Source organism: Notechis scutatus, chromosome 2, assembly GCF_049901735.1.
Source record: "Notechis scutatus isolate UNSWTSFEM ecotype Mainland chromosome 2, rNotScu1.2, whole genome shotgun sequence".
NCBI classification, from domain to species: domain Eukaryota; kingdom Metazoa; phylum Chordata; class Lepidosauria; order Squamata; family Elapidae; genus Notechis; species Notechis scutatus.
Genome location: NC_142010.1, coordinates 108751435 through 108763745, shown reverse-complemented (window position 1 = coordinate 108763745; position 12311 = coordinate 108751435). Strand labels below are relative to the sequence as shown.

General features: G+C 37.7%; 1 protein-coding gene across 1 annotated transcript in view; it reads left to right on the top strand.

Annotated features, from left to right (window-relative positions):
- Positions 1-12311, top strand: part of SEC14L1 (SEC14 like lipid binding 1) — a 35519-nt gene that overhangs the window by 15487 nt on the left and 7721 nt on the right. Inside the window, exons 3-12 of the mRNA XM_026667541.2 lie at positions 1751-1900; positions 1980-2111; positions 2737-2865; positions 3589-3820; positions 4223-4332; positions 6173-6362; positions 8276-8364; positions 9324-9394; positions 10216-10387; positions 10609-10743. Coding sequence (XP_026523326.1) covers positions 1751-1900; positions 1980-2111; positions 2737-2865; positions 3589-3820; positions 4223-4332; positions 6173-6362; positions 8276-8364; positions 9324-9394; positions 10216-10387; positions 10609-10743 — 1410 coding nt within the window. The remainder of the gene's footprint in view (positions 1-1750; positions 1901-1979; positions 2112-2736; positions 2866-3588; positions 3821-4222; positions 4333-6172; positions 6363-8275; positions 8365-9323; positions 9395-10215; positions 10388-10608; positions 10744-12311) is intronic.

The window sequence follows — 12311 nt, the reverse complement described above, 5'->3', positions numbered from 1 at the left end:
AAAACCACATACTACTATTCATATATTCCACCTTGGAGATGTCTTTCTAATCTTTAGCACTAGAGGTAGATTTTTAAAGTTTGATTCACTATTGTGTCTGAATGGATTCTTAGAATTCATATTTATGTCTTAGGGTGTTAAAACTACATTCAAGTTAAAGGACTGTGTTCCTTCACACAGAATGTTTAGAGGCAGAAAAAGAAATAACCTTTTATTAATGTCCAGCTTTCTGTCAGAAGAAAAGAATATTAGTTTGATAATTTTAATACAGTGCAGGAATAGCATCAGAAGGCAATGAAAAACTGATTCCCTGGCAGACTTAGGTTTTCAGGGTAGGCAAAGATTTGCCAGGAATCTTACAATTTTATTCACAGCAGAAAAGCTGCTGAATGCTCCCTGAGAGATGGAGAGATTACAAATTCATAGCCTAGGAATAAATAAGTGAATGTGTTGGAAAGTATCTGGATAACTTGATACAATAAATTGAAAACCCCCCCCAAAATAATAATAATAATAATAATAATAATAATAATAATAATAATAATAATAATAATAATAATAATAATAATAATAATGATGATGATGATGATATGCTGGAATATCTTAAAGTTTATTCTGAAACTGGATTATATCATGATATTACAATTAGCAGCGTACCACATCAGTATTAACCATCCAAATGTATGCCCCTATGGCAAATAAAAATGAGGGCATAATAGAGAAATTATAAGAAGTTAAAAGCATGATACAATTAATAAATGCACAAAACATGCACAGACAGATCATCTTAATGAGTGATTTCAGTGCAAATGTGTGGGAATAGGTAAGTAACAATGATCTCATACAAGAATCTGATCTGATACAAGGATTGGTTTATGAATGAATATGCCCTCACAAAACCTCTCGTACACCCTCCCCAACTTCTCTCATACAACCTTTTGCATCCAACCCATACCTCACCCTCGTGCACCCTTCCTGAAGCATGCCTCACACACAACTGACAGCAGCCACTTACCTGCCTGCCAGCCTGGGACCTGCAACTTTTATCAGCTTCTCCAATAACTTTGACTGTAGGAAGCTGTCTTACCTAATAACCATATTAATGATGGCAACCAGGACTGCAGGGATTGCTGTCTCTTAGGTCTCAGTTGCCGTCATAAGTTGAGGACTACCTGTATGTATTTAGGCATGAATACAGACTGGGAAATGATGGCCCCAGTTTGTATAGCTATGCTTGGGGACAATTGAGAGTGGTGCGGTGGCCTGGAGGTGGAGCTCTCGCCTCACAATCAGGAGCTGTGAGTTCAATCCTAGGAAGAGGCAGCTATTTCTCTCTCTGGGCACACTGAGAATATATCTGCTGAACAGAACTCTAGATTGGCGACAGGAAGGGCATCCGGCCATTAAAACACTCTGCTAGCTCCATTTCAGTTGCCCAGACTCCACCCCGCAAGGGATTATGGGGAAGATGATGATGATGCTTGGGGACAACCAGTATGGAAGGAATAAGCTTTCAATTTCTTTATTAGGCTTGGAGGAAGTACTTTGGAAAGACAACTGCCTACCTCCAGTGCCACACACTAATCTTGTTAGATATGTGAGAAATGCAAGCTAGCTATTTTAGTGTTGAATAGAATTCAGCCATTTATTAAAGTGGAGAGGACATTTGTGATTAGTTAACAAGTATGTGAAATGCTGCCTTGAGAGTCTTGTGACAGAGGTTGATGTTTATATTCTCCTTTTCTTACAGGCATATGAGAAAAGGTTTCCCACTTGCCCTCTCATCCCCATGTTTGTAGGCAGTGATACTGTGAGTGAATTCAAGAGTGACGACCAAGCAATCCACGTGACTGAAAGACGTTGTAAACTGGATGTGGATGCTCCACGGCTCCTGAAAAAGGTAACGCCTAGTCCGGTTCTTTGCCCAAATAACCATCTATTGGGATGCTTCTTAAATTCATCTCTGTTCTCCTTCTCAGATTGCAGGGGTAGATTATGTTTACTTTGTCCAAAAGAACTCCTTGAATAGAAGAGACCGCACTTTACACATAGAGGCCCACAATGAAACTTTCTCCAACAGAGTTGTCATTAATGAAAAATGCTCATATACGGTGAGTAAGGGGTAGGCTTCAATTGTATATTACAGTCTTTCTAAGAACGCCTGTCTAGCTGTTTCTAGTTAAGCATTCTTTGTTATTTATGGTTTCAATTATTTATGGTTCTGTTTTTCCTATCTAGGGTGCCAAGGGCACAAAAATAGAAACAATTAAAAGCACAGTTAACCCATAAAGCATTGTTATTGATTTGACTTTACAGACTTGTTTGAAGAGATGTTCTTGCTTACTTTTCAGAAAGCATAGTGATGAGAAAGCATAGTGATGAGTAGCTCTTGAGGGGAGTTTTGGAGCAAGAAGAATATACCCAACAAATTAAGACAAGTTGTGATGTAAATTGTTCTATGATATTCAGAAGGTGTCATTTTTGTTGGCAATTCTGATCTGAGGAAAATCTAATTCACCAGATTTGAATTTGTAGATTTTCTCCAAATTATTGGATCCAATAATTTCCATTCAAAGAAATTATTGGCTCCACGGTTTTTAAGATTTAAAAGAGAAAAAAGTTGTAAGTGAAGAAAAGGAAAACTGCACTATTCAATTCTGAACAAATTATTGTCCTGTGCTACTGGATTAAGGTTTTCTTAAACCTTGTGCCTACTTTTATTTCTTAAATCTCCAGGTGCACCCAGACAATGAAGACTGGACATGTTTTGAGCAGTCTGCAAGTCTTGATATTAAATCTTTCTTTGGCTTTGAAAGCACAGTAGAAAAGATAGCTATGAAGCAATACACTAGCAATATTAAAAAGGTAATATTTTAAATTTTATACACAAATAATGTTGTGATTTCCTGAAGGCTGGGAACGATTTTCAGCTCCTGAGAAGGTTCTTATTGATCTTGTTATACTTCATAGTCTGTGTTTGCTCTCATCTTCTATTAGAGGCATGTTCTACTCTATTATATTGGCAAGAGGGGAAGTTGAGTATGGTGTATTCTGGTCATCCAGAAGTACCATCATCAGTTCCCACCTTTTGATCTTGTCAGAGATAATTGTCCAATAACAGGAATGAATGAATACAAAAATATTGGGGATCATGTTCTGCTGAAGAATAAACAAGTTTAGAAGAAGTTGGCCTTTAAGCACTAAGCCGCTAAAAATAGTCTACTTTACAGTTTATATTTAGAAGGAGTGAAGTTACCCATGACCTGGAATGATCTTCATGATTCAAAAGGCAGTTATGTCTGTTTTTGAATAAAAATATCCAGAGGACATATTTTTCATTTCATTCTTTTTTTTTTCTTTTTGTATTTAAACCACGGGAATATATTTGTTCTTTTCTTCTTGAGTTTCTACCTGAGAATTTGTAATGCTAAACTGAAATATCTGACATAACACTAGGTTCCTGCAATTCCAGCAGACTTAATTTTCTTCAGTCAGGGGCTAATTATGTGAGTTCTTCTGTCTCACATACACACCCCAGCCATCTGCGCTTACAATGCATTTGATGTAAGAATTGTCTTGTTTTGAAAGGGCAAAGAGATAATAGAGTACTACTTGAAGCAGCTAGAAGAAGAAGGTGTAACATTTATTCCTCGTTGGACTCCCCCTGCTATGTTTGCATTTGAACATGGCACAACTCACTTTAGACGGTCGCTATCCCCTCCAATCAACATACCAGAAACTTCCGTCAAAGAGGGACTGAACTCCAAGGAAATCAACACGTGCAACAATGCATCAGAACTGGTGGCTGGAACCCCTGATGGTGTGTGGTTTGTCCTGTCCCCTCTTATAACTATTTCATGAATGCCATCATAATCTCAGCTGGATTTAAAGGATACAAACAAAGAACTAAATTAATTTAGTCAGAAAAAAAATTACAGGCAAGCAGTTGTACAGTTATATCTCTTTTCAAGAATATCAAGTAGATACATAGTTTTGTTTTTTATCAACTGGTAGCTACCATCAACTGGATGGTAGATGTTGAAGACAGTGAGCAGTGCGGAGTTTACAAGGATCTGTAGAATTGATGAAAATATCTATCAATACTGCTATCAAAGTGGCTAACTTATATAAAATAATTGAATACTTGAAACAGTTTGGTTTGCAAATGAGGGTTTCCACTGGAAGTCTGGGCAATGAAAACAGTTCTACTTACATTTTTCAGATAAATTAGATGCAGATTATATCAAGAGGTATCTGGGCGACCTGACCCCACTTCAGGAAAGCTGCCTCATCAGGCTTCGGCAGTGGCTCCAGGAAACACACAAAGGCAAAGTAAGAGGATGTGTCTCTCTTTCGCTTCCTATCCATCAGAAAAATGCATGGTGTACAAGAATGTCTGGCAGAATGTCAGTGTCCAGAGGAAGGAAAACAAAGCACAAAATTGTTTGTGTATTTATTTATAGATTAGAAAATTCTAATCTTTAGTTTCCCATAGTGTAAAATTTAGATTCCTAAATCTATTTCAGAATTATGTGAATCTCCCTCCTCTAGGACCTCCTCCTTGTGATATTTTTATGACGGTACTACACTAGAAAGTTTCCTGGACTATGTTTTTATATTTCCTGCCTACACTTCTCCATTCTGCCATAAGACATCTTCTTTGTCCTTGGATTTCTAGTTATTTTTTTCCTAAAGAAGGATATGCAAAACATTCTGTTCATGAACTGCTTTGTGTATGGATCAATTTCCAATGGTTTGTGCAAGACCAAAACTTGCATTTTTTTCCCCAGGATGAACCTAAAACATGTGTTCTGTTTTGGTGGTGGGGCAGGAATAAGACAAATGTTATAGGCAGAGGCTTAGAGAAGATTGGGAGAGGAAGGACCAAATGGGCTGCTAACACTATAAATCTAAGCATTGCAATTTGAATGGATCTCCGCCCATCCTTACCCCTATAACTTCCCAAACCTGACAGTGCTGTGTTTGAATTTAAAAGTAGCAGCATGTGGTTCCTGTTAAAGGGAGAGTGGTAAGAGCCTCTGGGGAATGTTTACATATGTCAGCCATAGACCACATCAGGAACTGACTATTAAAAAAGGCTAGTTGGACTGAACAGAAATTATGTCATATTTACATTATCATCTATTAACTCCAGTTATTTAGTTTTTCAGTCTTCATTGCCATGTTTTATCAAATAATTATTTAAGTAATAGAATAGACTTTTACTGTATTATTACTAAAATATATAGGCTTTGTATGAAACATCATGGTTAAGGCACCAGGCTGAAAAGCAGAAGACCATGAATTCAAGTCCCGTCTTAGCCAGAAAAGCCAACTGAGTAAACCTTGGGCCAGTCACTCTCACACACAGAGGAGTTGTGGGGAAAATAGGAGGAGGAAAGTGTGTTAGCTATGTTTGTCACCATGAATTTTTTGTAAAAATAGTAAAGGTGGGTTATAAATAAATATTACATTGTATGTAGTCTTGATTCAAATTAAATTCTACTTTATAAGTTTTATATAGATTTAAGTATTTTAGTAAGTTCTTAGTTTTGTATACCAGTATTTTTTTTTACTTTTAGCTAAGTTTTCCAGAGCTGATATGTTAAATTATTGTTACTTTGTGCTGGCCAATGACAATAATAAAAAAATGATATGATAGTTATCTTTAATTATGTATTTCATTTTATTTATGCTGCTTACGTTGTCTGTTATCTAGCAGCAAAAAAGGCCGGAAGCTTTTAATATCACATTGCTTAACACCTGAAAGTATTTTTTCTGTTGCAGCCAAGAGTTTATTCTTTTCAGAAGTCTGAGCTGAGCACTGTATATAGAGTGACTTATTGTTTGTAGAGTAACTTCCAATTGTCTTAATTATTTGTTTTGAATTTAGTTAATGAGTGTGCGTGTGTGTGTGTATGCCAGTTTACTTCTGTTCACTGTATTTCTCATCAAAGCTTTTAGGTATTCTCCAAATATTCTTTTAAATTTCTTGTCTAATTGTTCTATTTTTCTGTGGAATTAATGAATGAAAGAAATGGCAGCTTTCTTGTGAAGAAGGGATGGGCTTAAGCACAGAAAGGTGCTTAAGTCAACTTACTCCTTGAAAATTTCTTAGGGAGTATTATATATACTTTTGACAGTTCTTACTCAGTTCTTACTACGTTTATAGATTCCCAAAGATGAGCACATCTTAAGATTCTTGCGTGCCCGAGATTTCAACATTGATAAGGCCAGAGAAATCCTGTGCCAGTCTTTAACGTGGCGCAAACAGCATCAGGTGGACTACATCCTGGATACCTGGAACCCTCCTCAAGTACTGCAGGATTATTATGCAGGCGGTTGGCACCATCATGACAAAGGTATAGTAACGACGATGCAGAAGTTTTATAGTGGAAAGTCTTAGGTCTTCTGAAATGCTGCCAGTGTGGTTTGCTGAAGAGAGCCAAGTGGGACTTACTTAAAGTACTTAAAAATGATAGGTACTTTGTTGGAGTAAAAGGTAAGATATAAAGGTATAGGTATCCTGTTAGAAAGAGTGAGAAGTCTTGGCTTCATTATTTGGCATGCAAGCTATTTCAGTTATTGCCAACTCTTAAGTGGTAAATGCAAGATTAAGACACTATAAAAAATACATTAACAATCTGCAAACTTCAGATTTCTGCTCGGTTTTCAATCATGCACCGTTTGGGAGTTTGATGAACACAGCATATAGCAGCGACTGGCCCAAATGCTGCCATGGAATCAAATCAAGTTATAACTTTGGAGGCCATTGAAGACCAAAGCTGGTCCAAAATTCAGGAACTTAGGCTGTAATGGTGTCTCATGTTACTCCCATGTGTCACTGCTGTTTTACAAGCTGTATTAGTTGCCAGTTGACTTCTGGCTGTAATTCAAGATGCTGGCCATCACTTCTATAGCCTTTCTGGGCATGGGGGTATGGTTATTTGAGGGATTGCGTGTTCCCAATAGTTTCTGCCCATTCACTGTGATCAGGCAGAGCGAGTGTGCTCCGGATTTCTTCAGTTAATTGCCATCTCCTGGGAACAGAGAAGCATACCTTCTCTGGAACAGCATCCCCCTACTATGTCTATGGAGATTATCAGTCATCCAGGTCATGGTTGTCCAAAAGGTGCTGTTCTCAAAAGGAAACTGGACTTCGTTTTTCCATGAAGATGTTTTGCTCCTCATCCAAGAAGCTGCTTCAGTTCTGCAGCAAACTGAAAAGCTTCGTGAATTAGAAGCAAAACGTCTTCAAGGAAAATCAAAGTCCAGTTGCCTTTTGAAAAAAAGCACCTTGGGATCCCCACACTATGGTTCCTGTCCTTCCAGAAGCCACTGGAAATTTCCCTCTGTTCTCAGGCTTCGGGTTAGGGACTCACCGGTGATTTGGGGAGTTATTATTTGTGTGGCTTTGTTTGGGCACTATTTTTCCCCCCTTATATCATGAATAGTTTTAAAATGTTAAGCCACCCAAAATCATTTTGGAATCAAGTGGCCTCAAACTCTTAACAAAAATAAATACCCATTGGAAAGGTGTCCTGGCATGACTGTGTAGAGTCACTAGAGTTAGACCAGTGTCTTCTAACTTTCATTGATAACTTCTCATTATGTCCTTAACTCATGGTTGTCCTGTTCATCTAGGGGAAAATATTCTGTTTATCATATTAGGTTTTTTTTCTTTCACATTGTCTCTTCTCGTTATAATACAGTAATACAATAAAGGTGATGAATGATATATAACTGGGCAGTCATAAAAATTGAAATAATAAAAAGGAAAATGATAATAAGCATTTTCAAGCCAGCAGTTCCTATATAGTCAGCCCTTAACTTATGACCAGAATTGGCTTTCTGGTAGAGAAGATTGCAAATGGCGATCACATGATTATGGGTTTCTTGGTAACCAGTGGTAAAATGCAAGCTAGTTGCCAAGCACCCAAAATGCAGTCGTGTGATCATGGGGGCTGGGGGCAGTATGACATTTTACAGTCGCTGGAAGTGCTGTATGGGCTGTAAAGCACCCTTCCTGAGGCCCTCATAACTTTGAACAGCCATTAAACAAGCGGTCAAAAGTATTAGCCATTTATTTAATGAATGTTAAATCTTTATCATCTTTACTTAGGTATCATCTTATGATAATTTGTTGGAAATTAAGTTGATAAGCAAGTATAGATCAGTCCAGTTTGCTTTAGAGAAAAATAAGAAGGCCTTCTAACCATTTCTTGGTTTATCAGAAGATAACTTGAATGTTACCATTATTATTCTTTTGGTTCAGATGGGCGTCCACTATATGTGTTGAGACTAGGCCAGATGGATACCAAAGGTTTGGTGCGAGCTCTTGGAGAAGAAGCCCTGCTTCGCTATGTAAGTGCCTCAGATACAATTTGCAGATGATTTCTCTGGGGAATGTTACATCCCCATTTCATTATCTTGTATCAGTTAGCATAACTGGATGTTCCGCAGTTAGGTTGCTCCTATTAAGCATGTCCAAAATATCTGCAGGGTATTGTCAGTTGGAAAAAGTTACATTACAGTGGGGGACACTCCAGAATGTCATTGACAATCTGTTCATGTTGATATCTCTTTTATTAGAATAGTAATGTGCTTCTTCTGTCTGTTGTGCAAGAATAAACATGGGCAGCTTTTTGCTCTTGAGATAAGGCATCTCTCACTGTTGGCCAGCTAAGCTATAGGAGAATGAGGTGTTAAATCCTCAGATATCAGGACAGCCTTCCTGCTTCTGAATATAAGAGAGAAATTGTTTTTCCAATTTCATAAAAAATTGCCATTTTTTTCATGATCTAGCTCCAAAGTGCCAACATCTCAATGAGATAACAAATTCTACATTTTAGAAAAATAGCTCAACATTACTTTGAGATCTTTGGCTGCAATATTTCTTCCCCAAATTGTATTAACATATGTAATGATTTGAAATCTCAACAAAGCTGTAGATGGACAAGACTGTATGAACTTTCACATTTCTTATGTCATCAACATAAATCATATTAATTTCTTTTTAAACATTCTATGAAGTATATAAAGTAATGTCTTCTGATATATGCAATTCATTTTAAAATTGTAACAGGTATAATTTTATATTTTAAAATATATGCACATATTGATTCCTCAAAACTAGATATTCAAATTATTTTGTAGTTCAGATCCTACACAAAAATACTAACTTTCATTTTATTTTATTTTTAAATTACTTACAAAAATCAGAGTTGAACCCAAAGTAACACTGTGGCTGAAATTTTATCCATGGTTATTTTACAACAACATAATTCAACATTCTCATCTATTTTATTTTTATTAATGTGCAGGTTCTATCTATAAATGAAGAAGGATTGAGGAGGTGTAAAGAAAATACAAAAGTATTTGGAAGACCTATTAGGTAAAAAAAACTTTCTTGAAGTCGCATGAGTCTGTTTCACTGAACTTAAGACATGTTTATGCTAATTGAGTTAAAGTTTTGCTGTGCAATGTTTTGATCAAGTCCTAGGTTAAGAAATGGAACAGTTTAGCACAATTCCAGTGGTCATTTATGCAACATGCACACATAGCCAGACTTGATTCTGCAAGATTCTGGCATCCCACCCACTCTGCTAAAGTTTAGTCATTAAACAGCAGTGTCAGATACCTCAGACTAAGAGCTAAGAATAGATCCAGATGAGTGCAGGTGGAAATGGAAAGTGATAATAATCCCAACAGCAGTATGAAAAATAGATAGTTCTACCATCTTGTGTAGCTCTGCTAATTATATTGAACAAGTATGAAAAGAAGACTGTTTAGGAATTCCATATATACAATATTTTAAAACCAGAATGGATGAAAAAAAAATCAATAAATTGGGATGGGATGTAAACAAATCAATAAAAATATTGTAAGGCCAAAAAGATGGGATCAGTGAAATTGGGAGTGCTTGCTCTTCATGAGTGAACAATGCAATTAAACACAAACATTGAAAGAGTTGGAAGGATATTGAAAGAATTATAAGTATTTGAAAGAGGGGAGGGTAAATTTATTCTCTTTTTATCTCATTAACAAATATTTCAGGTATTACATTTATGATTTAAAACATTTCGACCTATCAGAATTTAAGGGAGGAGTAAAAACATCTAATATAGTATGGTATATTTGTATAATGTCACAATGAAATAATTGCTCGATTAATTTAAGAACATGCTGATTGTGTTTTATTTTGGGAAAAACCAGCTCTTGGACTTGTTTGGTGGATCTGGAGGGCTTGAACATGCGCCACTTATGGAGACCTGGGGTCAAGGCCTTGCTGAGGATCATTGAGGTGGTAGAAGCTAATTATCCAGAAACACTAGGACGTCTTCTAATTCTCCGCGCTCCCAGAGTGTTTCCAGTCCTTTGGACTCTGGTAGGTTCTTAAGTTGGTTCTCTGTTTAGTAATTTGTGTTTTGTAAATTGGGGTCAGTGTACTTTGAAATAGGCAAGATTGGCAAGCTTGATATTTATAGTGTGCTTGATTTTTGGAGCCATAAGTAGAAATCCAGCTAGAGCATAGACCCAAGTGGCCAATGGAATAATGTGTTCATCTGATGTCTTGGGAATATTACTACTTTAGTATTTTGTTTGTAGGTTAGCCCTTTCATTGATGACAACACTCGAAAGAAATTCCTGATTTACGCTGGCAATGATTACCAGGGTCCTGGTGGACTGTTGGATTACATTGACAAAGAAATTATTCCTGATTTTCTTGGTGGAGAATGTATGGTAGGTAGAAAAGTCAGTTTGTTTGACAACCAAGTTCAATGGCCTGAAATAATTCAATTTCTGTGCTAGTGTAGTGCAATCCAGTAGTCAGTCTATTAGGTCTGTGAAAAGAGGCCTAGATTCATTTCAAAGAAGCCATTTGAGTTGCATAGATGACACAATTTTCTGAAGGGACGATCCAGTTCAACTTAGCAAAGCAGTTTGGGTGGCTTTGGATCCCTTTGGACTCAAGTGGAACCAAGTGTTTCTAGGCTGGGACGTTTTGAGATTTCTCAAAGGCTTTGTGAAAGTCACCCAGTCTAAAAGTCCTTTGACACACACTTCTGGTCTGGGGCCCTTCAGCACATATTGTAGGCAGTCTCACAGCATTTGTGTGGGTTAATTAACCCCCAAGGGACTTCATATGGAGAGGGCTCTTAGTGTTTTTCTAGAGCACTCCCAAAGACTTTCTGGGCCTCCAGCAAGATTCATGCTTTTGTGCCACTAGTCCCCTTAATGAATCTAGAAATTGGGATAAGGAAAGCAGCATGAGAAAATGCATTCTTGTGTAATGCTTTCCTCTGTCAGCTAGATGCTGGGAATCAGGGAGGGGCAAGTGACACAACAAGACGTTTTCTGGGCTGCTGGCCTCTCTCACTGTTGGCAAGCAGTTGGGACAGTTGAGTGGTGTGAAACATGCTTTGCCATGCCACTTGCTTCTCTGAGGTGCTTTCTAGAAGAGGCTTCAAGTTAGCCTGGAGCTGCTTACTCTGGGAGACAACTTCAGGATGGCTACTTACAAAGTGTGTTGTCACATTGTCCACCCAACCTTGAAACCTCACAGTCGCTACTTCAAGAAAATGTTTTGCTTTGCTTTAAAATTAATCTAGTCCCCCTCTTATTCCATGATTCTAAGCAGTTTTCAAGTTAAAACAGCAAAAACCAAACTTGTGTAAATAAATAAATAAATAAAAATCACAATAAATCAAAAATGTAAATGCGTAGGAGACTGGCAGCTACCGCTCACAGAAACAGCCATCTTGCTGGCTCCCCACATCTGCAGAATCCCCAGACCCCGTGATAGAACCATGTCATTTAGGCAGTTCCAACCTTTTATGCGCGGCGGCGGCGGGGGGGGGGCGCCCTCTTTTGATGAAGAGTGCCCGTGAGCCCGGGAAAGCTCACGGGAGCTCAAAGGTGGCGCCCGCAAACCAGCGTCCGGGAGGACTTGGCCGGGCGGGTGGTTGGGGACTGTTTAGGTAACATCTTTAGAATATATGTTGTAATATATACCTTTGATAATAATGCACTCAAATCCTGCCTATGCACAGTATTCATTTGTATATAGCACTGCAGATGATGTTCTTTTACTACTGAAGAGCTAGTTTTTGAATTCAGCTTGTCTTGCAGTGAAGTCAGCAGAATCCAGTGTTTCAGGCCAATTAACTAACCCTCAGTCTGTGCCTCATCAGTGTCTGCTTGATGTTGTGAGGGCAGACATAAGCTACAGTGAGAAAATTGGGTCATTTCCAGTCACAGAGGGTTGTTTTATTCATTAATTTGTTTACAGCTTCTTGCTATTTCAAATT